The sequence below is a fragment of the Diplotaxodon limnothrissa genome, linkage group LG5 (assembly GCF_057381915.1).
Source record: "Diplotaxodon limnothrissa isolate DT_005_m linkage group LG5, D_limnothrissa_male_GT1.1, whole genome shotgun sequence".
NCBI classification, from domain to species: domain Eukaryota; kingdom Metazoa; phylum Chordata; class Actinopteri; order Cichliformes; family Cichlidae; genus Diplotaxodon; species Diplotaxodon limnothrissa.
The window spans coordinates 11,937,578-11,963,938 of record NC_140600.1 but is presented as its reverse complement, the minus strand read 5'-3'; the positions used below and the strand labels follow the sequence as shown (position 1 = coordinate 11,963,938).

Sequence of the window (26,361 nt, the reverse complement as noted above, 5' to 3'; positions counted from 1 at the left end):
AGTTTGTATGGAGCAATATAATCAATCTAATTTCCATATTCCACTGAATGGGCGGAGAAATAGACGACATTCAGCAAGGGTGACTTTTGGCAGTTTTCACAGCTTAAACTCACAAGCTAGGGTAGGTCATCCTTCCATGGAACATGTACTTTTGTGAAGCATCCCTTGAGAGTGTGATAAACAGAATCCTCTATAGTTCAACTGTTGTCATCCTTTTCAACATGAAATGAAGCAGAGCTTCATCCACTCACCACATCAGAATTTAAGAAGAGAAAGCCTGTCCCACCGTTCCAGCTACACTGGGAACCAGGTTGTAAACACGCACTGAGAATTGAGGATGTCTTACAAATGGATCTTAAAATAATAACTATATCTTTGTGTTCTTCAAATTTCAGTCAAACTGGACCTCTGGCTGTGACAGCAGCAATCAGGTAGAACAGCAGACATTTGTGTTTGTAATTTTTACTTTGAAGTCAGAGATGAAGAAATGTGTGAACTTTTTGTGTGCAGTTTGAAGACATGGGCAATATGAGCATCCTCCAATCACAAAACTTGAGCTGTGCTACGGAGTCTAATGACATGCAGCTTCATCAGGTTGGTAGTCTTAAGTATGTCACATCTCCTATGTTGCGTTTTTAAAGATGTATGAGCTTGTACTATTGAAAAAATCACTGTAGGCATATTTGCCTTTGACATGTTCCACCTTTTACAGAAGCTAACATTGTTCCAGGAGAAAAAAGGGGACTCACTGGATGATGAGCTTCACATCTATGCAGTGGAGGGGAACTCAGACACCACCTCAGAGCTGGAAGCAATCAGTATTTCTGAAGAGGGTTCATTTCAGGACGCACTGGAAGATCTGGGTCCAAAGTTTCACCAACTGGCTTCTACATGCATGACAGCCAAGCACACCACTTTATGATCATTTCTTCAAGGTTACACAGCTGGTCTGGTGAAGGAGCCCAGAGTGCTCCCTGGTCAGCATGCAATTCATCTAAAGATCTCTGACATACATGCAGCATTTGATGTTTGCAACCACAGTGTGACTCCGTGTGGCTGCACTTTGACACCAAACTGTTGAATTCGCCAAAACTCTGAAATAAACATTGGCCACTATGCTTTTTAATGCATGACAGTTTCTTCACTCTTACTACTTATATGGAAGGAAAATGGCATTTGCTTCCCCATAGGAGCATTGTGATAAACACTACCACTCAAAAGTTTGGACACACCTTCTCACTTAATGGTTTTTCTTTATTTAATGACTATTTGCTTTGTAGATTCTCACTGAAGGCATCAAAACTATGAATGAACACATACACAATTGTGTAGAAAACAAAAAAGTTTGAAATAACTCAAAACATATTTTAAAGATTTTAGATTCTTTGAAATAACCACCCTCATCCCAAACCATCTGATTGAGTTTAGGTCAGGTGACTGTGGAGGCCAGGCCATTTGGCACAGCACTCCATCACTCTCCTTCTTGGTCAAATAGCCTTTACACAACCTGGAGGTGTGTTTGGGGTCATTATCCGATTGAAACAAAATGATGATCCAACTAAACTAAACCGGATGCCATGTCGCTGCAGGAGCCCACGGTGGGAACCATGCATGTGGATTCTGAAATGCACCATTCTACACAAGGAGAGAAATACTTTTGTCCATCCATCCATCCATCCATCCATCCATCTTCCACTTATCTGATCCAAGTCACTGGGGCAGCAGTGTTGGTTTCTTTACTCTACGTCTTTCTTCATATATCAGATAACCTGAAATCTAATATCCACTGACAATGACGGCACCCACGAGGCAGAACACCAGAGAGTTGTTTTTATTTCTTCTTCTTCTGTATTTTTTTCCTTTGTAACTTTAAGACCAGAGCTGAATAAACTTGATTTTTTTGTGTGCAGTTTGAGGATTTTGGCATTATGAACTAGTTCATTTCAGATAAGATAACAGGTAAGATAAACTTTATTAGTCCCACACGCGGGGAATTTGTTAATTTGTCCTCATGCTGCCTCATAAGGTTGGTAGTCTCTTTAGTATGTCTGCTACACTGCATTACTATCATTTCCTCCCAGAGTAGTTAATTAGATCATTGTACACAAAATTTACTATTAGATTATTGTATTACAGGTATAGTCTTTGCGTATTATAGGAAAACTTCTGTAACTTATGTGATTCTTGCAAGAAATCTGCTGTCATTCACACAAACAAGTCTTAAAACCCAGATGCACTATTTTAATGCATGCACTGTTAGAACCTGCATGCATGAGACAGTGCTCAAAGCAAGCGTGTGCATTTGCTTTCTGCAGTAAGTTGAAATTTGTTTTGCATATTTTTCCACACTTAAATGTGTCAGTCCTGTGTGGGAAAAGTAACTGCCCCCTAAATATAACTGGTTGAGTCACTGTTGGCAGAAACTGCAACTCCAATCAAGCATTTGTGATAACTTTCAATGAGTCTTGTACATTACTGTGAAGGAATTTGGCCCCTTCCTTCAGCCACACTACATGCTTTTTGAACATGAACAATGCTTTTTAAGGTCATGCTAAAGCCTCTAAATCTGCTTTCAGTCTGGACTTTGACCAGACCACACCATAACCTTGATTTTGTTTCATTCTTTGTGCCATTAGGATATGAACTTGCTGTTGTGTTTTGAATCATTGTCCTGCTGCATAACTGAAGTTATGTGCACGTGACCTTCAGGGCATAAACTGATGGCCGTACATTCTCCTTCAGGAGTTTCAGGTAGAGAGCAGAACTCATGTATGATGTAAACAGAATTGGTTCTAGCACGGAGCCTTTGTGTGTGAAGAGGACTCTCCATTTACATGAACAAATTGGAGTATATTAGATAGATATGATTCAAACCATTGCAGCGTAGTACGTTTAATTCCTACGACATGCTCTAATGTCTAATGTCTATAGTCAATAGTATCAAACAGCAGAACAAGAACAGAGATGAATCCATTGTCAGAGGTGATAATAAGATCATTTATAACCATCTCTAATGCTGTTTCTGTACTATGATGAGCTCTGATGTTAACTCAGTAGGATCTACCAGCAAAAAAGAGTGAATACCAATGGTTTTGACCTGTACCTTATGATACGTCTGTGAGATATCTTGGTGAATGCTCAATCATCCAGGTAGGAAAATCCCCAAAAGATGATTCTGTACATCTGGATGTTTCCAGTAGGAGAAATATTTTGTCACTGAGTGGTGAATTGTCACTTTATTCAGTACAGCACCGTTGATTTTATGTGACCTCTTCATGATTAAGAGGTTAATAGTGTGCAATGTGATTAGTTTCAAAGTTGGATCCAACCTCAGCATGTCAGAGGGCTGTGGCGGCAGCCCTTGTGTTAATACTGTGGACCAAAAGGAAGACGCTCGAGGGAGGAAATGAACAAAAAAACGAGCCGTTTATTGAGGCTGAGAAAAACATGCAAAACAAAGGGCAAACGGGAACACTAAGAACATGGAACATGAAAACCTGGACTTGGGAAAGAAAACCTGAAACATGAACTATTGATAAGCATGATAAGCAGATGACCTGACGATGAACAAAGGCTAAAACACAGAATATATACAAGCGAAGTGGAAACACATGTGGAACACAGCTTGGATGAATAGACATAATGACACAGAGGAAGCACAACTAAACACACTGAACTGTCAAAATAAAACAGGACTCACACTGAAACACATGCTAAGACACACGGTTTGACACGGGGCCGGAGGAAAGAAGCAGGCATGGGGATGAGACAGACAGAAGAGATACAGAGGGTGAGAGACATGACGGGCAGGCGAGAACACACATGACAGACAGGGGAGACATGGAATGAAACACAAGGAGGGGGACATGGGAACAGGAAAGCAGAGATGAAACACAAGGGCATGACTAGGACTAGTTTGTTCTAGATTTAATTCACATTTTATTTCCAGTTTTTGTGATCATTGTTGTCACGTTCTGTTTTAATAACACCAAGTATGTGTTTGACTCTTTGGCACAAAGCCATGAGGTTAAATGTCTCACATATTTCAAGTTTTTTAAAAACTCTACTTCAGGGAATCCTCGATCACCAGACGGGGGTGTGTATCACTAAAGGATTCTGAAGCAATCACAGTTTGCAGAGACTTTATAATTTTGGTTCGATTCCCAGGATCAAATGCCGAAAAAGCGGGAAGATAATATCTTCTTCACACATGAGTGATGATTTTTGAGTGAATACACACTGAGGGTCAGTAACTATAAAGCATTTGAAAGGCAAGATCAAAGCTGGCATTGTTCAGTTACTATAAAACGTTCGTGACGTATTAAAGGTTATGAGGCTTCTTCCATGGAAAGGCAGGTATGAAACCACACACACACACAGACTGTATTTTGCACTTGTGTATGTGGGTGTGGAAAGCAGAGGACCGGGTCTCTTTACTCTGAAAAAGTCTGTCCTCACTCACTCTGAGCTGGATATACTGAACAAGAACCATGCTCCGCTTCATCCTGTTGGTATGTAACATTTCTGTTACATTTTATTTCTTATAAAACTATGTGCTGATTATGTGAGCAAATCTTGTGTGCCGATCTCGTCATCTATCATATGGCCACATAATGACAGATGAGAGATGCCACGTGACAGATGTTATCTGAAATCTTCTTATAGACAACAACAAAAAATCCTCCAAAATATATTTTTCTTTTAGTTTTTAGATTGCTTAAAATGGAGTTAAGGGTTTGTTATGAGCCATAAAAGTCAGGGACTTCCTTTGAAATGGTTTCATTTTTCTTATCATGCTAAATGCCTTTGCATGTCAATAGAAATATGTGTGTGCGCTCACCTTATCAAAACCTGTTTACCAACAAAGCAGGTACATAAATTAAAGCTACAACCTTTTGCCATACCTTAACATTCCTGCTTTGTCTTTCAGGTTTATTGTTTGTCAAGTGCAGCAAACTCAGAGCTGTTGAGCCGTCACAGAAGGGCGTGGATTATTGATTCCTTTGAGATTGAGGAGGGCCATCCAGGGCCATTCCCATATGAGTTGGGCAAGGTGAGAAATTCAAGCAGAAAATGTCCATTTCCAAATTTCATAAATAAATAATGACAAATTCGAATGACATATTTTTACTTTGGACTTGGTGTTGGCTGCCCATTTTGTATGACATTAGCTGTAGAAATGTAGAACATCGCTTGAATGTAATGGAAATAAGCATACAGCATTGTCCAGTTATGATCAGTTGCTTAAAAAAGAAAAATCCACTAACAGTGTACAAGCAGTTTTGTGTTTCAAATGTGTATTTTGTCCTCTCTTTCTTTTTTTAGTATACAAAAATAATCAATTAAATTTTGGGAGGAACTTTCATTTTAATGTAATTGCCAGAAAATACCCGTAGTATCCACCATAACTGACCTCACGAAGATTTGCTGTTGTGTTGTAGGTGAGTGTTGATAGGGAATATCAAATATACTTTGAACTGCATGGACAAGGGGTGGACGAGGAGCCGATGGGAGTCATCTCCATAGACGAATACTCTGGCATGTTGAACGTCCACAAGGCCGTGGACTATGAGAAGTGGCACACACTTGAGGTTAGAATCGACACATGTTAAACTCCAACATGTAGCGATGCCGCAGAATTTCTGTTCACAGTGACCATGAAAAAATCTGTTATTGTGGAGTCGTCACTGTTAATAGGTTTGCAGGACAAAAAATTTGAGTTCTAATCAGATTATGTATTATCCTCTGTAAATATGAGGTTTTCCCTGATTTCATACACGATATGTAAAATATTGACACTAAAACATCTTTAAAGCACATTTTCTTGTGAGAGAACTGAAAAATATTTGTATTATGATTTTTCACACTACATTCCCAATGTCCAACAATTTATCATGTTTGTCTTTATACTGTAACTAACTCTGCATGATATCTTTTGATGTCTAGCTAAGATTTGAGGCCAGAAAAATGGACATATCAATGGACACCAGGTTAGGAATTCAGATTTCTATAAAGGACATCAATGACAATCCACCACGCTTTGAGAGGGATCTGTATGAGATTAACCTTCCTCAGGAATCAACACAAGGTAAAAGTAACAAACAAGCAAACAAAAAATGCTCCTTGATTTGAACTTAATTACACAGTGATTATTGTTAGTTTGAGTTATTATTTCCCGACAGGCTCCAATCTTTTGAAAGTGCACGCTACTGACATAGACGAGAGAGAAACACTAAACTCAACCTTCCACTATGAAATCAAATCTGTGTCTCCAAATGTTAGAGACACTGAACTCGTCATTGATGAGTCTGGATACATCTCATTCAAAGGATGTTTAAATTATGAGGTAAGAGACTCTTTTGTTGATATGTCAGGAGTACAAAACACTTTAAAGATGAGTAAGAAGAACGGAGGTATTTCCTGTTTGGCTAGATCTGTAACTGATAAGACAAAGTAAAACTAAGCATTTATGCAGATATGAATATTTGCTTTGAGTGCTTTCTCATGTGTGCTTTTGTTCCAATGAGCAAATTATCTTCCTGTACTACATAAAATTGCCAGTAAGCTACATTTGGTGACAAGTGGTCCAACTCCTTTGGGAGGAAATATAGAGAATAGTATTAATTCTTTATTCTTCTTTTAGTCTGTTAATGTGAAACTCTCCATTTGCTTGTATTAAGGTGGCTGAAAAGTTTACAATAGTGGTGGAGGCCAAAGACCACGGTGAAGTAGTCAAACTGTCCAGTTCAACCATTGTTGTAATTCACGTAGGGAATGGCAACAACCACCTTCCAGTCATCAGTGGTCAAACGGTAGGCAGTCAGTTGGTGTTGCAAACTCCAAACAGCACCAGTTTCAGCAGTCTCACACCTGTAACCTGATACCTATGTGTAGTGTATACAGAACACAAGGTAAGACCCAATGGTGATGTGGCATTGATTAGTCAAAATATAAACATAAGAAAAGAAAACTGAGGTAAATTGAAAAATTGTGAAAGGTGGAAAGAATAAAATATGCAAATAATATCATATTTCAGTTGCATTTATACTGCGTTTAAGGCCTAAAACATGGATGCAGTTACATTGTTGTTGTTATTACTTGTCCATATTTCATATAATTGCCAAATCATAATTTTATAGAATGATATCTGCCTAAGCCACAAACTAATTACAAGGAATATAAACACTTAATCAACCACACTGAATCCATGATTGCATAAATTGTAATATCAATAAACATAGATGAGGAAATTGTATACATTTCATGTTTTGTACTAGTACCAGGGAGTACTTCTACAGGTTTATACACCCTGTATTCAAACCACAGGGCACTGGTAAAGTGAAAGAGCTTGAGACTGGGGTCTCTCCTGTGAGGCTGCATGTGACAGACAAAGACACCCCAAACACCTCGGGATGGAGAGCCAGGTACACCATACATGGTGATGAGGGAGAGAACTTCAAGATACTAACAGACTTAGAGACTAATGATGGGATCCTGACAGTAGTTGAAGTAAGTGGAGGTTGGCTACATGTCATGCATTACATTGACACCCACAGTTTCTCTGTAACTACTTTCTCAACGTGTCTGTAATATATATTTGTCAAACCTGCTTTTTGGGCTAACAAAGATTATACTCTTATATAATGATGCTGAAAATAGCTTCTGAATTTCACAAAGAAAAATTTACTGATTTTGCAACTCTGTTGTATAATTTCAGCCTTTAGACTTTGAGAATGGGGCGCAGAGGGAGCTGTTGATCTCAGTGGAAAACGAGGCACCGTATTACTCCTGTGAAGTAAAAGAGAGGACGCCCTCAGGCCTCTGGAAAGTTGACACCATTAAAGGCCATGATCCCTCTGGTGCAGCTGAACCTCAGTCTGTGAAAGTCACCATTGATGTGGAGGATACCAATGACCCTCCTAATTTCAGCATGACGGTGAAAGAGGTCGTGGTGATGGAGAACGTACCCGCTGGAACCTGGGTGGATAAAGTGACAGCTGTGGATCCTGACTCCAGTTATTCCAAAGAGTTTGTGTAAGCGATTTATTTGATTAAACATCTCTGAACGTTGATCTGAAGCTGTTCAGTTCTGTCTAAGTGCACTGAATCTGTCCACAGGTACAAGGTAGGAAATGATCCTGCTGGCTGGGTGACGGTGGATCCCCTCACAGGAAACATCACAATGATAAAGACGCCCGACAGAGAATCTCCACACGTTGTTAACGGCACCTACACCATCTTAGTGTATGCAGTTGACAAAGGTAAACACACACTCTGACTTTTAAAACACAAACAGCTTTTTTTGTACTACATTTCTTGCATCTTGGACAGGTATACCACCAATGACAGGAACAGCTACACTACATATCCATGTGTCTGACCAGAATGACAATGTGCCACAGCTAACAGTGGACAGCCTGGATGTGTGTGTGTCTGATGCCCCCACAACCACCAACATCGAGGCCTTTGACCCAGATGAAGCCCCTTATGGAGGGCCTTTCACTTTTGAACTGTTGGGAAATGTTGAAGGAAAATGGAGACTGAATCCTGGTTATGGTAGAAACATCCTTCATGTATTTAGTGACATATTACAGAAAAACAAGCACAAAAGCCAGAACTCCTAAAGTATCCTATCATTTCCTGATCTTTTCTTCAAGGTTACACAGCTGGTCTGGTGAAGGAGCCCGGTGTGTCCTATGGTCAACACACAATTCATCTAAAGATCTCCGACATGCAGGGAGCATTTAAAGTTTACAACCTCAGTGTGACTGCATGTGGCTGCACTTTGACACCAAACTGTCGAATTCGCCAGAAATCTGAAATAAACATTGGCCCTTATGCTTTATGCATAATAATTTGTTCACTCTTACTTCTTCTGTGTAAGAAACACACCGTTTACTTTAGTGTAGGAGAACTGTGATATGTGTGGTAACATCTCTAAGAACCCAGCATAAGTTTTATTTTACTCTTTGACAGTTCTGCTGCTGCTGGCTCTCAGCATCTCGTCCAAAAGAGAGTTTTTTACTATGGAGCCTGAAGATTGTTCAGGAGGAATCCTCCTCCAATCAAACACTGAGGCACCAGGAGACAACTGCGAGGTCACTGTTTAGAAACATTTGCATCCATGCCAATGACCCATTTAAAGGGAAATATCAATAAACCATTTCTCCTTCTTTAGATTCTTTACACTATTATGGAAGAACCAGTTTGTATGGAGCAATATAATCAATCTAATTTCCATATTCCACTGAATGGGATGAGAAATGGGAGATATTCAGCAAGGGTGGGTATGAATGAAGTTCAGACTTTTGGCAGTTTTCGGAGTTTACGCTCACAAGCTAGGGTAGGTCATTCTTCCATGGAGCATGTACTTTTGTAAAAGCATCTCAGAATCCTCTATAGATCACCTCCTGCTCTTGTCATCCTTTTGAACAGGATTTTACACAGAGGTCCATCCACCCACGCTTTGGGGATTTCAGAAGAGAAAGCCAATACAGCCAATACAGCTACACTGGGAACCAGGTTGTACACACCCACAGAAGATTGAGGATGACTTACAAATGGATCTTAAAATAATAACTATATATTTTTGTTCTTTAAATCTCAGTCAAACTGGAATTCTCCAATAACCACTGGCTTTGACAGCAGCCATCAGGTAGAACACCAGAGATTTGTGTTTGTAATCTTTCACTTTGAAATCAGAGATAAAGAAATGTGAACCTTTTGTGTGCAGTTTGAAGACATGAGCAATATGAACGTCCTCCAAACACAAACCGTGAGCTGTGCTACGGAGTCTAATGACATGCAGGTTAAACTGCTTCAGTGCCTAATCTCTTCAGTAAGTTACATCTCCTGTGCTGCATTATTCAAAACATATGAGCATGTATGATTCAAAAAATAATAATTTACGTGTTGCAAAATTTTCAGAAAGTGTACTCACTCTGGAAGAAAGAAGTGGACTTAGGAGACGATGAGCTTCACATCTATGCAGTGGAGGGGAATTTAGAAACCAACTCAGCGTTGGAGACAATCAACATTTTGGAAGAGGATTCATTTCAGGACACACTGAAAGATCTGGGTCCAAAGTTTCACCAACTGGCTTCTATATGCAGCCCGACACAAATACAGTACTCAGGATATCCTGTTACGTAGCAAACATTTTTTGTTTCAAGTGTGAGGAAGAAGGCATTTAATCCCTTTATTCCATTCAGATTTGGGGTTAATTAAAAAGGGTTTGTGGCAACCACTTCTGCATGAGATATACTACCAGAGAGCTTTATTGTTAATCACATGTGTTTAATAACTGTGCCACATGCATCTTCATTTTTCATATCAAAATGAGGAAAGAAAAACAAAAGTGCACAGTTGCTGGATTATAATTGTTCGTCACTTTCATGTTAGGATCCAAAATGCTAATTTGCATTTGGGATAAACAAAAAAAACCAAAAATCATCTTCACTGAGTGCTCATGCAAAGGGTGGAACTCAAGGTGGTCCCCCTTAAACAAGTAGAAAACTACAGTATTTACAACAGTTTTAAGAAAATTGAAACCCTTCAGAGTCTACCTCTACCAACTTTTGGGAGCGCTCTCTGCTCAGTGGCATTTGGCCCAGGTGGTCCTCGTAAAAAGGCATTTTTTGGGGTGAGGCTGGAGATTAAGGAGGTTGTGGGGTCTTTGTCACAGAGCTGTGCCTAATGCCAAAATAAAAATGAATTGATTATGTGGTGTCCACAGTAATCAGGTTTGAAGAGCTCCTAAAACTCCCTACACCACATACATACTGGGAGTTAGTCATGATAGGTAAAGCATGTCTTTTTTTTAAAAAAGAGATCTTGCTTTTGTGTTGAATCTCGAGCATCTGTGGCCACGATAGATGTGTTTTTACCGGTAGTTTTAAAGGTGTTATGGAGTTTTGGACTCAGGGTTTCTGTTTTGGTTTTGAGGATCATTTGTGTTTGAGGTATTATAATTTGTATTGTTTATATTTTTGCTTTATCTCCCAGCCGCCTCAGTGCTTCTTGTATAAATAGTGTTCAGTGTATTCTGTTCAGGTCTGTGTTTTGTCCTCCTGTGTCTCATGTGCAAAGTTAGTCTTCTCTCCCCTGTCGCAATCTGCGGGCAGCATGTGGAGCTGAGGGGACAATCCAAATGCAGACACACGGAGAAAAGAAGGCTGGTTGTCAAACATTACAAAAATAATAATAATGGATTGTATTTATATAGCGTTTTTCTAGGCACCCAAAGTGCTTTACAATTCCACTATTCATTCACTCACTGGTGCAGGCAAACCACAGTTGTAGCCACAGCTGCCCTGGGGCAGACTGACAGAAGCGAGGCTGCCATCAGCCCCTCTGGCCATCACCAGTAGGCGGTAGGGTAAAGTGTCTTGACCAAGGACACAATGACCAGGACAGAGAGAGCTGGGGGATTGAACCGGCAACCTTCCGGTTACAGATGAGCGTCCCAACCCCCTGAACCACGGTCGCCCAAGAAAACCAAACTGAAAAAGGAACAAATCGTGAAAAACTAAGCTGGAAAAACACTTGGAAAATCTGGAAACACTAAGAACTTGGAGACAGAGAGAGGGAGATCGAGGGACACAGAGATAAATAAACATGAAGACAAGACAGAAAAGGGAACACTAAAGGAAGTCTGATAACCTACAATCAACCTGAATCACAAGGCATAAACAACATAATCAGAAAACTCATAAGCACAAGAAAACTAATCTAAGAACTATAACCCACTGTTCAAGATCAAAACAATAAACAAACAAGATTCATACGTCCAAAACAAAAACACTGGGTCAACAACCCAGAACCATGACGTCCCCATTCATTTGTGTCTGTCTTCCTGTTTTACTTTGGTGATTGTTGTTGTATGTTGTAGGTTTTTTTCTGTGATTTACCAGAAATAAAACTTGGTTTTGAGTTCACTCTTTCTCTTCTGAGTCTTCCAAATTGGGTCCACCTCCCACCAGCCACACACCCTGACATATAACATACCAGGAGTTACAAATTTAACATGCAAACATCTGAGTGCCTTTAACCAGCTCTGGTTTCTTGGCTTATTTTTTCTACACGTGGTGTTTTTTGTTTTTGTTTGTTTTCTGCTTCTGCATCTTTTCTGTTGTTTTTATTTTTATTTTATTTTTACTGCTCTGTACTTGCTCACAATTAAAATGGATTCAGCTTTCAGCTTTATTATAATGATGCAAAGTAAGAAGGAAAATAGGGTCATGTGATATCTCAAACAAAATCATTTTAATAAGAGGACTGACAGCTTTCCTTTGCATATCAATCTTTGGATGAGTACTGATTTAGTACATGTAATGCAGTGGTACAGTGGGATGGGTTGGTGTGGTTGTTGGAAGAGTGTTCAGAGAAATTATTTGGGGGGTTTTGTTAATGGAATTTGCTAAAAGGAAAATATGCTCATCAATATTTTGATGCTTATTTTTTGCAAGTGGTTCATTTTCATTACAGTCAAAGGATTGCTTAATCAAATCAATTAAAACAATCAGGCCCTACCTTGACTGTTTGCCTACATAGCTTTTAGAACAGAGTTTAGTGTGGAAGAAGTGGTGGTAACCAGGTCTCATGGGCTCAAGCATGGTGAAATGCAGCAGGAGGGACCGTAGTCCCAGCAGCAGTGTGAGAAAAAGACAGAGGAAGGTGAGATTAATGTGGTCAAAAAATACATGGAGGGATACAATAAGGAATAGGGGCAAGTGAAGGATTCCAGCAAAATTAATCAATACTTTGACAATCAGACATCGCTAATAGTGAACTGTCACATGCTGAAGTGCAGTGAAACTAAGAAGTGGTAACCCAACAACAGAACAGAAAACCTCACCTACACCCTACACAGCTCACTTTGTAGCTCAATGTCTCCCCCTTCTGGCTATCAACTTTTGATCACTGGGCACCTGAATAATGGATCTCTCTCTTTTTTATTTCTTTTTCCTTGTTCTTTTTTTTTTGCCTGTCCCGTTTGGTTCTTTTGCCATCAGAATTATTGTCTAAAGGCGAAGAAAGATGCCCAACGGATTTACTTTACCAAATGGACCATCCAGCCTTGCCTTGAATACTGGATCTCAAGCTAAAGATTATATGACATTAGATGATCTCACTACCCACAACCTGCACCTTCATAGTGGAAAAAATAATCTGTAAACTCCACCCTGACGTGGTCCTTGCTTGCTTTTTACCTCCAAAACTCAAGTGATGTTGTGAAAACTTCAGCATAGCTGGTATCTGAGTTCCTCTTCGTCTCTTTTGACTGTCAGCGCAGTCTCTTCATTTTTGCCTTACAAGCATAAAGAAATGAATTATATGTTGTGTGTGTACTAATTTTTTAGCTTTAATCCCGCAAGAAGTCCAAGATGAATCTCTTAGTGGAGAATTTTACAGTAACTATTAGAATAAATGAAAAATTTAAATAACACATTGACTGCTTTATTTTTCTTTAATTGTTTTAAGTATTTTTTTTGTCTCCATATAAAAGATATCAAAATCTGAGCATACAACTTAAAAGTAAAAAGAATCTATATGTATTCTGCAGTCTATGATGCTTAAGGGACATCACTGCATCATTTAAACATCTTTTGAATGAAAACATCAGCATGTCAACACAAATCTGAAGAGACACTGCAACCATATGAAAGAAGACGACTATTTAGTGAAATTTCTACTCCTGAGGATTAACTGCTGTGTAATTTATATTATTACCATCCAAGAACTAAAGTAAGCTGAAATTTCAGTTTTTTCTCAAACAAACTATTAGAATTTCTGAGAGATTTTTTGCGAAACTGAGTACGTCCACATGTACACGGGTATTTTTCAAAATGCAGCTTTTTCTATGCATTTGGGCCTTTCGTCCACACGTAAACTGCATTTTGGGTCACTGAAAGGTGACATTTTTAAAAACTCTTGCCAGGGTGGAGATTTTTGAAAACTACATTTTTGCGTTTAGGTGTGGACGAGATTTACTCAGGCAACGTCTGAGTATGTGTGTGCCGTTTTTGACATCACGCTGTGGTCACGTTATTGTTTACATGAGATAAATTTCTACAATGGCGGATATAGACAAAATACGGTTGCTGTTATTCTTAGTATCTGCAGTTTTTACACGCTTACATATACACACACAGTTTATGTCCCTCCATTTAGAAAGACAGAGGCATCAGAGTGAACATGGGATGTAGCTTCTCCATTCAACACAGACGCTCTCACAACCCAAATCCTGACGTCGGTTTTGAATAAAAAGAATTGTTTTAATTAGTTTTATTTATGCTGTATGCATTTTGTCCATTCCAAAGTTGTGAGTCTACACCAGCCAAAATGCTGTTGTTGTTGTTGTCATTGAAAATGATGATTCTGATGAGGCATTTGAAGACTGTGTGGATGTTCACCAGTACATCCCAGAAGAGGACCCTCAGCCAGGTGTATCCAGGAGGAGGTTTAGAGAGATGGATGAAGAACAAAAGAATCAGATGGTGCGAGGAGTTTTCTGATGATGACTCTGACTTCATTTCTGACTGTGACACTGATAGCGAGGGTTGTTCTCATGTTGGTAATATTGCTGATGAGGACATCAATCAGCAGGTAATAAAAGAAGAACCACTGCCTGGTGGATCCACGAAAAAGCCCAGAGAGTGTAGATGAAGAAGAGAACAGCAAAACACTCAGGCTTGCAAACTCTGATTCAGGGACAAGCTCAACTGTGCATGCTCACTCTGAGACCAGTCGTGATGAACATTTTTGGGGATGAACTTGAAGAGCTTGACAACCATGAAACTGGAGGCTCGAGGAAGTGGTCCCGAGAGGATTTTGAGGCAGAAGAGGAATACTTGCGTTTGCAAATTTCTGAGTCCACCAGCACAAGTGCTGACAACTAACACTATTTCGACACGTTTTTTCAGTATCCTTTTAGTAGGCTGATGGCCAACTCATGTGAACCCGAATCCTCCCTTAGTTATGCTGCAAGGCGTAGACTCCTGAGGGATTCCCGTGATGCATCACGTTTTTCGTTTTCATCCACCTTTCTCACTCGAAATGTGTTAACAGACCTCCCTGTATTGAATAATACTTGTGATTAATCTCTGTCTCTCTTCCACAGCATGTCTTTTACCCTGTCTTCCTTCTCTCACCCCAAACGGTTGCAGCAGATGCCCGCCCCTCCCTGACCGTGGTACTGCTGGAGGTTTCTTCCTGTTAAAAATGAGTTTTTCCTTCCCACTGTCGCCAAAGTGCTTGCTCATAGGGGGTCATTTGATTGTTGGGTCTTTCTTTGTAAATATTATTGTAGGCTCTACCTTAGAATATAACGCCTTGAGGTGACTTTTGTTGTGATTTGGCGCTGTATAAATAAAATTGAATTGAACAGAAAATTGAATAGATGTTACTGTGAAGAGATATTCCCTCCATAGAAGGCTTAGACCCAAATGCAAATTCAAAGCACATGGTTAAACTATTTATAAGACTTTATTTAAGGAGAAGGAATAGAGAATGTGGCTAGAGATGGAGTGTCAGCAGAGAGCAGGTACCAGAGGAAAAGCTATGGAGAGACTGATCACCTGGGTCGTGATGGGAACGATCCAAAGGGAATTCTGCAACAGAGGAGAAGAAGTTGCTGGACGAATATGTTGTCAGAGGAGATCTAAACACAGGGAAAACAAGGTTAAACATGGGGAAGCCAGAATTGGAGCAGAGGTGGAGCCTAGTTACCACTGTAGATAGCAGAACATACTGGCGAGGAGTAGCAGACAGCGCTGGTTTAAAAAGCCCTCCTGCTGATTGTTTGCAGATGAGGCCCAGGTGAGACGCTGGAAACTCCACCTCTGAAGGTGGACACAGAATCCCGATACCAAGTGGAAAACCCCCTCAGACACTCTATGGAGCATGACAGAAGGATGAGAAAGCATTCATTGCCCACTCATCCATCAGTCAGTGTAATCCTTAAAAGTTTATTCACATGTAAATATATTACATTTTTAAATAAAGATCATTGAAGAATATGGAAAAAAATCAAGTGTTTTTAATGACACTGCATTTCATTCATGTGTCTCTAGTGGTGTTGTAGAAGTGTTTGTCTGTCGGGCTGCACCACCAAAACACCACAGTATAATAGAGAGCACTGCCCACCACAGTGTGATAAAATATATGCAGCATCTCATCACACATGCCAAAATGCTTATCACATTTGTCTTAATAATCACAGTGTGACCCATGGTAGGTACCTACTTCAATAGGACAGAGCTGTAGCCATACAGTCAGTTAAAATGGGTTTAATGTTAACACAAAATAAAAGTAAACATGTAATAGTAGCACCTAAAACTACGGAAGAGGATTAGGGCCACTGGGGAAAAAAAGGAAAGAATTCTGACTTTAATCTCAGAATTCTGACTTTTTTCTCAGAATTCTGAAAAAAGTCAGAATTCTGAGATTAAAATCAGAATTCTGAGAAAAAAGTCAGAATTATGAGAAAAAAGTCAGAATTATGAGAAAAAAGTCAGAATTCTGACTTTTTTTCTCAGAATTCTGAAAAAAGTCAGAATTCTGAGATTAAAATCAGAATTCTGAGAAAAAAGTCAGAATTATGAGAAAAAAGTCAGAATTATGAGAAAAAAGTCAGAATTCTGACTTTTTTTCTCAGAATTCTGAAAAAAGTCAGAATTCTGAGATTAAAATCAGAATTCTGAGAAAAAAGTCAGAATTATGAGAAAAAAGTCAGAATTATGAGAAAAAAGTCAGAATTCTGACTTTTTTTCTCAGAATTCTGAAAAAAGTCAGAATTCTGAGATTAAAATCAGAATTCTGAGAAAAAAGTCAGAATTCTGAGAAAAAAGTCAGAATTCTGAGGAAAAAAGTCAGAATTGTTTTGTTTTTTTTCCAGTGGCCCTAATCCTCTTCCGTATAAAACAATTAAAAGCTTTACTTCATTAAATACGGTTAAAACTTTAAAATTGTATGATTGTACGTGGGGGACAGGATAAGCGCTGTGGGGAACCTGTTAAACACAAATCAACATATGACACACGTTTAAAAGGGACGGCAACTCACCCTGAACCCCAACCGGACAAAACACTATAAAAAATAAAATATTCTGTGCCGTCTCCACTCAAGCTCACCACGGTGCATGCAAAAATCGGAAAGAAAAAAACGATTAGTTTTCCATGCAGCGCCTTCACTGTCTGCAACAATATATATATAAAAAGGGTAAACCACTCTAAAATACAATAAATACATGAGGTGCCTACTGAGACAGTAAAATAAAACACATAAACAAAACAACAATATCGACAGCCGTCAAAATAAGCTTCAGCTCTTCCCTGTCAAAGTACATCAGTCTAAAACAAATTAAAATACATTGATGTATCGGGACCTCAGCCCGGCAGCCAGAAATCCACCCAGGCAAAGCAGCTTGGCACAAGTTCAAGTCCACACCCTAAGTATTGGCCTGTGGTGGTGGAGTTCACTACACATTTCTCCACAGGAGTAACTGTGGAAGGCTAGAAGTCTGTAGAGCTCCGGAACCCACATGACTACCAGTTGTCAGGTTTAATAAAAATTTCCACTGTTAGTCATGGATTGGCCTCCCTACAGCCCAGCATTATTGAAGGAGTGCGGCATCATCTTGACAGAGAGAAAAACAACATTGAAAGAAGAGCTTTGAATAATCTTCAAGAAGCCTGGAGAACTATTCCTGAGGACTAGTAAAAAAAAAAAATTACAAGAAATCTTAACTAGACTCTGTTGAAAAATAAAAGTGGTCATAACAAATATTGACTTTCAAGCTGTTTAGCATTGTACAAACTCTTTTGTTTTTGCTTTTTGTCGAGGATCGCTAATTGGCAGGAAGGAGATGGACCCAAAATGCATGCACAGTATAAACAAGACTTAATCTCAAAAAGCAGCTTTAATGATGAGCTCTTACAAAATAACTGCAGGTTACAAACAAAGAATCCAACACAATGAAACTTCTACAAAACACACAGAACAAGCAGAAGCACAGACATGAGGGAGCATGGGACAACGGACAAGTGGAAAATGAGACAAAAACACACCATATAACAAGGGAAGAGGACACAGGTGGGAGGACGGCTAAACACAGACCATGAGAGTAGGAAGGTAGAACTAAATACAAAGCACACATAACAAACCTATCGTCAAACTAAAGCAGTCAAGGAACTAAAGGCACAAAACACGGCTTCTATTCGTTAGACTGAGTTTGTCCTATTTTGATTTCCAGCTGTCAGTCACAGCTGGTTCCATGGAAAGGCAGGTAAACAGACACACACAAACATAGAAACACGCGTGCGCGCACACACGCGCGTACAAAAACAGGATTTTACGGTTGCATATGTGGGTGTGGAAAGAAGGCTGGGCTTGCTGACTGAAGTCAGTCCTTACTCACTCTGAGCTGACTGCAGTGAACAAAGGTCATGCGCTACTTCTTTTTATTGGTACGTAGCAATTACTTTTGTATTCCTTTGACTTTTCCTTTGTCAGACATGCTAATTATGTGCGCAAATACTGCGTGCCCTAATGGATCTCTTCATCTGTCGTATCACATGGCTACGAAAGGCAAAATTCTTGAAAACGTTTTCTGAAATTGCCTAAAATGGAGTTAATGTTTTGTTTTCAGCGATACAAATCTGGGACTTCCTTTTGAACAGGTTCATTTCTCTTATCACGCTATACTCGGAAAGCCTTTGCATATCTGCAGAAATGCGTGTGTGCGCACCTTATCAAAACTGGTTTACCAACTATGCATCAGTGAGCTTTTAAGAAGTTCATTACCCCAGACGCATAAATTATAACTTCACCGTAAGCCCATCCCCTAACATTCCTGCTTTGACTGACTGTTTGCCCTCCAGGTTTATTGTTTATCAGGTGCTAGAAGCTCAGAGCTGCTGAGCCGTCACAGGAGGGAATGGACTACTGACTCGTTTGAGCTTGAGGAGGGTTATCCAGGGCCATTCCCATATGAGTTGGGCAAGGTGAGAAATTTAACCGGAAAGTGTCCATTTCCAAATTTCATAAACTGAAAGACTTTAAAATGACAGAAAAAAACAAACTTTTATGTATAGGTTTTTACGTTTCAAATGTACTTTTTGTGGAATATAAATGCACAGTGAATTTAATTTTAAGGTGAACTTTTTTAATGTAGCTACCAAAAAACTAATACTAATAATGCAAAAATAATCAGTTAATTGATTAAAGCTGATTTAACACCTGCATTCCTTTGATACTTGCACGTTTCTTTATTTAACCATGCCCAGGTTCATAGCAATAAAATCATTTAAAATCACAAAACGGACGTTTACGTATGCAAACATTTGCTGTTGTGTTGTAGGTGAATATTGATAGGCAAAATCGACTAACCTTCCAACTCTATGGAGAAGGGGTGGATGAGGTGCCGATGGGAGTCATCTCCATTGACAAAGAGTCTGGCATGTTGTACGTCCACAAGGCTGTGGACTATGAGGAGTGGCAAAAACTTGAGGTTAGAATCAACACTCGCTAAACGCCAACATGTAGTGATCCCACAGTCTTTCTGTTCATGTACAAATTATTCATAGTGACAGTGAACACCTGTTATTGTGGAGTAGTTACTATTAATGAGAGTGCATATTAAGCATGCTCATGCTTATTGTCAACCAACAGTTTTTACACTTTACGTTTCTGTCAGCATATTGTCAGAAGCTTTACCTGATTTCATACTAGAAATGTCAAATTTTGTTACTTTGGTTGCATAAAAAAGGCTGAAAAAAAATCTTTAAAAATTATTTTAACTTCTTGTCACAGAACTTTACCACTTAATGATAATCTTTCCATGTCATAGATCACAATATTTACTATTTATTTTCTATTGTAACTAAGTCTTCATGGTATCATTTGATGTCTAGCTAATATGTGAGGCCAGAAAGATGGACGTGTCAACTGACACCAGACAGGTTACCAGGTTACGACTTGAGATTTTCATAAAGGACATCAATGACAACCCACCACGCTTTGAGAATACTCTGTATGAGACTACTGTTGATCAGGAAAACACACAAGGTAAAAAAAATAAATAAAAATAATATATATGTACATATAATTATTTGATCCCCGCTAGTTCTGTAAGTTGGCTCACTTACAAATGAATACATTTTTTTTATCATAGTTTCATTTTAATGGTGAGAGACAGAATGGCACGTCGTTTTTTTACTGCTTCCATTGCTGAACAATTGCATCACCACTTGTTACCATCTCAACAAGGTGTCGGGGACATGAATGGGCTTGTAGTCCATTCCAGCCCACCTCCATGGGGCAAGAGTGGACTACAAGCCCATTCTTGTCTCGATATCCTTTGACAGCTCTTTGGTCTTGCCTGTGGTGGTGGAGAGGTTGGAATGAAAGAAAATGACTCTGAGGATAGGTGTACTTCATATACATAGCAGGCTGAGATTAGGAGGATCTGTAATTGATTGATTGATTGGAATCTGTGTGCCTACAACTTTTAATGTGATGTGTTTTTTCTGGATTTTTGGTAGATATTCTGTCTCTTTCCACTAAAATAAAACTACATTAGAAATGAAAAGAGGCTCTTCATTTCTAATGTAGTGAGCAAAGTTAAATTAGCAGCAGGGGATCAAATAATTATTTCCCCCACTGTGTCTGTGTGAGTCATGTCTGTGTGTTTATCTATCTAGCCCTGTGTGTGTGTGTGTCTGTGTGTGTGTGCTTCTTCCTTTGAATTGAATTAAACACTGAGTATTACATATGCTCCTTAACTGTTTATTTCCCGACAGGCTCCAATCTTTTGAAAGTGCACGCTACTGACATAGACGAGAGCGGAACACTAAACTCAACCTTCCACTATGAAATCAAATCTGTGTCTCCAATTGTTAGAGACACTGAAGTCTTCGTTGATGAGTCTGGATACATTTCATTCAAAGGATGTTTAAATCATGAGGTAAGAGACTCTTTTGTTGATATGTCAGGAGCACGAAACATTTTAAAGATGAGTAAGGAGAACGATTTGGCTAGTTCTTTACTTGAGTAAGTAAAACTTACGGAGCTATTTATGCAGATGCGCATGCTCACTTTGAGCAGCAACAGATTCTTTGCAAATATCACAAAGGTTACAAATGTTTCCTTATTATAAAAAAACCCCATTCGTGTAATACAAAAAAACCGTAAGCTTTGTGCATAATGGTCTAACTACTGTAGGAGCCACTGTCTAGGATACACTATGATCTATGTATCCTATGAATACATTGTTATGCTATTAGCCTATTAATGTAAAACTCTCCATTTGCTTTTGTTAAGGTGGCTGAGAAGTTTACATTAACGGTGGAGGCCAAAGACCACGGTGAAGTAGTCAGCCTGTCCAGTTCAACCACTGTTGTAATTCATGTACGGGATGGCAACAACCACCTTCCAGTCATCAGCGGTCAAACGGTAGGCAGTCAGTTGGTGTTGCAAACTCCAAACAGCACCAGTTTCAGGAGTTTCACACCTGTAACCTGATACCTATGTGTAGTGTATACAGAATAGAAGGCAAGACACCCTGGTGGTTCGTCAAACATAAATATAAACTCATATTTATACTGCATTCACAATGAGTTTACGTTTTAAAGGTGCAGTCAGTAATTTTTTATGTTTTATAATAGAAAAAAATGATATTATTCTCATTAATATATAGATTATTGTCTATTTATGCCAAATTAATACTTTCTCATAAACTCATATTTAATCCATTAAAATGCATAGAAGCAGATTTGCTTATTGTGAAAGCTGTGAAAGCTCACTCAGTTTCCCTCTAATAAACAGTTTGAGTGCATTTTCACATCATATGAGACTTTATTCACTAAGTGTCAGAGTACAAGTTACATTCACTTTAAAGAAAGTTTCACTAACGCTGCTAACAGTAGCTAATGAATGCTAATAGCATCACTTAGCGACAGAAAACACCAGCGTATCTGAACATTTCACCTCAGCCTGGCTGTCATTGGACAGAAGAGAGCTTCTCTTCTCACTAACTCATATGGAACTCTTACCCAACATCGACATCTAAGCTAAACTGTGAACTCACAGCCTTCCACAGATATGGAAAAACTCTGGGGTGTATTCAGATCTGCTCCAAAGGGAAGGAGAAAGTTGCTGGACTAAATTTAATGATTATGGACTTGAATTGGGAAGGATAATAAAACAGAACTTAAGTGACTGCAATCTACTAACATCAAGCAATCACAGTTTTACACAGTATTACTTTAATAAAATTGTGTAGTTGGCTTGCTCCATACTTTACATAACCACCAAATCATTATTTTATAAAATCATATCTGCTTGTGAATAGACCACACTGACTCTATAATTGCATAAATTATAACAGACACATAAGAAAAAATGTATACTTAAAATTGTGTATTAGCAATGGGAAATTCTTCTACAGGTTTATACACTCTGTATTCAAACTACAGGGCGCTGGTAAAGTGAAGGAGCTTGAGACTGGGGTCTCTCCTCTGAGGCTGCACGTGACAGACAAAGACACCCCCCACACCTCTGCATGGAGAGCCAGGTACACCATACATGGTGACGAGAGAGAGAACTTCAAGATACTAACAGACTTAGAGACTAATGATGGGATCCTGACAGTAGTTGAAGTAAGTGGTGTTTGACTGCATGCTATACATTACAATGACACCCACAGCTTTTTAAAAAATTTATTATCCTCTTATATAATGATGCTGACAATATTTTTTGAATTTCACAAATTTTTTTTTACTGATTTTGCAACACTGTTGTATAATTTCAGCCTTTAGACTTTGAGAATGGGGCGCAGAGGGAGCTGCTGATCTCAGTGGAAAACGAGGCACCGTATTACTCCTGTGAAGTAAAAGAGAGGACGCCCTCAGGCCTCTGGAAAGTTGACACCATTAAAGGCCATGATCCCTCTGGTGCAGCTGAACCTCAGTCTGTGAAAGTCACCATTGATGTGGAGGATACCAATGACCCTCCTAAATTCAGCATGACGGTGAAAGAGGTCGTGGTGATGGAGAACGTACCCGCTGGAACCTGGGTGGATAAAGTGACAGCTGTGGATCCTGACTCCAGTTATTCCAAAGAGTTTGTGTAAGCGATTTATTTGATTAAACATTTCTGAACGTTGATCTGAAGCTGTTCAGTTCTGTCTAAGTGCACTGAATCTGTCCACAGGTACAAGGTAGGAAATGATCCTGCTGGCTGGGTGACGGTGGATCCCCTCACAGGAAACATCACAATGATAAAGACGCCCGACAGAGAATCTCCACACGTTGTTAACGGCACCTACACCATCTTAGTGTATGCAGTTGACAAAGGTAAACACACACTCTGACTTTTAAAACACAAACAGCTTTTTTTGTACTACATTTCTTGCATCTTGGACAGGTATACCACCAATGACAGGAACAGCTACACTACATATCCATGTGTGGGACCAGAATGACAATGTGCCACAGCTAACAGTGGACAGCCTGGATGTGTGTGTGTCTGATGCCCCCACAACCACCAACATCGAGGCCTTTGACCCAGATGAAGCCCCTTATGGAGGGCCTTTCACTTTTGAACTGTTGGGAAATGTTGAAGGAAAATGGAGACTGAATCCTGGTTATGGTAGAAACATCCTTCATGTATTTAGTGACATATTACAGAAAAACAAGCACAAAAGCCAGAACTCCTAAAGTATCCTATCATTTCCTGATCTTTTCTTCAAGGTTACACAGCTGGTCTGGTGAAGGAGCCCGGTGTGTCCTATGGTCAACACACAATTCATCTAAAGATCTCCGACATGCAGGGAGCATTTAAAGTTTACAACCTCAGTGTGACTGCATGTGGCTGCACTTTGACACCAAACTGTCGAATTCGCCAGAAATCTGAAATAAACATTGGCCCTTATGCTTTATGCATAATAATTTGTTCACTCTTACTTCTTCTGTGTAAGAAACACACCGTTTACTTTAGTGTAGGAGAACTGTGATATGTGTGGTAACATCTCTAAGAACCCAGTATAAGTTTTATTTTACTCTTTGACAGTTCTGCTGCTGCTGGCTCTCAGCATCTCGTCCAAAAGAGAGTTTATCACTATGGAGCCTGAAGATTGTTCAGGAGGAATCCTCCTCCAATCAAACACTGAGGCACCAGGAGACAACTGCGAGGTCACTGTTTAGAAACATTTGCATCCATGCCAATGACCCATTTTAAGGGAAATATCATTAAACCATTTCTTTTTCTTTAGATTCCTGTCACTATTATGGAAGAACCAGTTTGTATGGAGCAATATAATCAATCTAATTTCCATATTCCACTGAATGGGATGAGAAATGGGAGATATTCAGCAAGGGTGGGTATGAATGAAGTTCAGACTTTTGGCAGTTTTCGGAGTTTACGCTCACAAGCTAGGGTAGGTCATTCTTCCATGGAGCATGTACTTTTGTAAAAGCATCTCAGAATCCTCTATAGATCACCTCCTGCTCTTGTCATCCTTTTGAACAGGATTTTACACAGAGGTCCATCCACCCACGCTTTGGGGATTTCAGAAGAGAAAGCCAATACAGCCAATACAGCTACACTGGGAACCAGGTTGTACACACCCACAGAAGATTGAGGATGACTTACAAATGGATCTTAAAATAATAACTATATATTTTTGTTCTTTAAATCTCAGTCAAACTGGAATTCTCCAATAACCACTGGCTTTGACAGCAGCCATCAGGTAGAACACCAGAGATTTGTGTTTGTAATCTTTCACTTTGAAATCAGAGATAAAGAAATGTGAACCTTTTGTGTGCAGTTTGAAGACATGAGCAATATGAACGTCCTCCAAACACAAACCGTGAGCTGTGCTACGGAGTCTAATGACATGCAGGTTCATCAGGTTGGTAGTCTCTTAAGTATGTCACATCTCCTATGCTGCATTATTTAAAAAAAATTAATAAAAATGTATGAGCATGTACCATTAAAAAACAAATCACTTCAGGCATATTTGTATTTGCTTTTGACATGTTCCGCTTTTTACAAAAGCTAACCTCTCTGCGGGAGAAAGAAGGGGACTTGCTAGACGATGAGCTTCACATCTATTCAGAGCTAGACTCAGACACCATCCCAGAGCTGGAGGCAATCAGTATTTCTGAAGAGGGCTCATTTCAGGACACACTGGAAGATCTGGGTCCAAAGTTTCACCAACTGGCTTCTATATGCATGACAGCCAAGGACTCACAACCTAAGGTAGGTCATTCTTCCATGGAGCATGCACTTTTGTAAATGCATCCCTCAAAGTGTGAACAGATTCCTCTATAGAGCACCTCCTGGTCTTGTCACCCTTTCCCAACAGGAAATCCACTCACCATGTGAGAATTTAAGAAGAGAAAGCCTGTCCTACCAACACAGCTACCCTCAGAACCAGGTTGTACACACCCATAGAAGATCAAGGATGTCTTACAAATGGATCTTAAAATATTAAATGGTTTCTTTTTCAAATTTCAGTCAGACAGGAATTCTCCAATAACCACTGGCTATGACAGCAGCCATCAGGTAGAACACCAGAGATTTGTGTTTGTAATCTTTTACTTTGAAATCAGAGATGAAGAAATGTGTGAACTTTCTTTATGCAGTTTGATGATATGGGCAACATGAACGTCCTCCAATCACAAAACATGAGCTGTGCTACGGAGTCCATTGAACTCATGCCAGTTCGTCAGGTTGGTAGTCTTTAGTCCATTATGCTGCATTATTTAAAAATAAAAATAATCACTGCTGGCACATTTGCATGTGCCACCTTTTACAGAAGACAACCTCACTCCCAGAGAAAAAAGGGGACTTCGACAGAGACCTTCACATCGACGCACAGGAGGGGGACTCCGATGCCATCTCAGAGCTGAATAGGATCAGTATTTCTGAAGGTGGTTCATATCAGGACACACTGGAAGATCTGGGCCCAAAGTGCCACCAACTCACTTCTATTTGCAGCCCAACACAACGACAGGACTCAAGATATTACGACATGTAGTAAACATTTCTGCTCCAAGTGTGAGGAAGAACATTCAATTCCTATATTCTATTAGGAGGAGAGACTAAAGGGTTTGTGGCGACAACTTCTGCAGGAGAAATGCTACAAGAGAGCCATATTGTTAATCACATATTTATTACTGTGCCACATGCGTCTTCAGTTTTTATATCAAACTGGGGAAAGAAAAAAGAAAAAAAAAAAAAACAAACCCAAAACAAGCAAAAGCCAAAACAAACCACAAAAGTACAGTTGTCCATTTTGACAAACCTGTCTTCAGAACCCATTTGGATTACATTTGAACAGCCAAGTATGTGTAACTT

The 26,361-nt window shown here is 39.4% G+C and overlaps 2 protein-coding genes across 3 annotated transcripts; both read left to right on the top strand.

The window, feature by feature from the left end:
- The first annotated feature begins 4,490 nt into the window (after nucleotides 1–4,490).
- On the top strand, nucleotides 4,491–10,152 carry cdh27 (cadherin 27). Its single transcript, XM_085354829.1, has 17 exons — nucleotides 4,491–4,511; nucleotides 4,931–5,053; nucleotides 5,442–5,591; nucleotides 5,947–6,088; nucleotides 6,183–6,346; nucleotides 6,681–6,812; nucleotides 7,327–7,509; nucleotides 7,718–8,034; nucleotides 8,119–8,261; nucleotides 8,332–8,556; nucleotides 8,658–8,879; nucleotides 8,977–9,098; nucleotides 9,179–9,343; nucleotides 9,436–9,522; nucleotides 9,608–9,655; nucleotides 9,734–9,824; nucleotides 9,932–10,152. The coding sequence occupies exons 1-17, from the start codon at nucleotides 4,491–4,493 to the stop codon at nucleotides 10,150–10,152; spliced, it is 2,556 nt and encodes an 851-aa protein (XP_085210955.1).
- An 8,260-nt stretch (nucleotides 10,153–18,412) lies between these two features.
- On the top strand, nucleotides 18,413–26,341 carry LOC146631659 (cadherin-like protein 26). 2 transcript variants are annotated; one of them, XM_085353842.1, is made up of 21 exons: nucleotides 18,413–18,467; nucleotides 18,882–19,004; nucleotides 19,361–19,510; nucleotides 19,914–20,067; nucleotides 20,802–20,965; nucleotides 21,322–21,453; nucleotides 22,476–22,658; nucleotides 22,811–23,127; nucleotides 23,212–23,354; nucleotides 23,425–23,649; nucleotides 23,751–23,972; nucleotides 24,070–24,191; nucleotides 24,272–24,436; nucleotides 24,529–24,615; nucleotides 24,701–24,748; nucleotides 24,827–24,910; nucleotides 25,057–25,260; nucleotides 25,367–25,438; nucleotides 25,519–25,566; nucleotides 25,647–25,733; nucleotides 25,823–26,341. In XM_085353842.1, exons 1-21 carry the CDS (start codon nucleotides 18,447–18,449, stop codon nucleotides 26,039–26,041), a joined length of 2,970 nt encoding a protein of 989 aa, XP_085209968.1. In that variant the 5' UTR covers nucleotides 18,413–18,446; the 3' UTR covers nucleotides 26,042–26,341. The 2 variants fall into 2 exon arrangements, with proteins under 2 accessions (XP_085209968.1, XP_085209966.1); XM_085353840.1 differs by having other exon boundaries at nucleotides 25,820–26,341.
- Nucleotides 26,342–26,361: the final 20 nt, after the last annotated feature.

What these genes read in the sequence shown, in the direction of transcription:
- cdh27 (XM_085354829.1), top strand. Translation starts at nt 4,491, where the DNA reads ATGCTCCGCTTCATCCTGTTG. An exon ending in GGATCCTGACAGTAGTTGAA is followed by an intron (nt 7,510 to 7,717) that starts GTAAGTGGAGGT and finishes GTATAATTTCAG; the next exon opens with CCTTTAGACTTTGAGAATGG. An exon ending in CACCAGGAGACAACTGCGAG is followed by an intron (nt 9,099 to 9,178) that starts GTCACTGTTTAG and finishes CTCCTTCTTTAG; the next exon opens with ATTCTTTACACTATTATGGA.
- LOC146631659 (XM_085353840.1), top strand. Translation starts at nt 18,447, where the DNA reads ATGCGCTACTTCTTTTTATTG. An exon ending in CAGTCATCAGCGGTCAAACG is followed by an intron (nt 21,454 to 22,475) that starts GTAGGCAGTCAG and finishes TTCAAACTACAG; the next exon opens with GGCGCTGGTAAAGTGAAGGA. An exon ending in ACAGCTACCCTCAGAACCAG is followed by an intron (nt 25,439 to 25,518) that starts GTTGTACACACC and finishes TTCAAATTTCAG; the next exon opens with TCAGACAGGAATTCTCCAAT.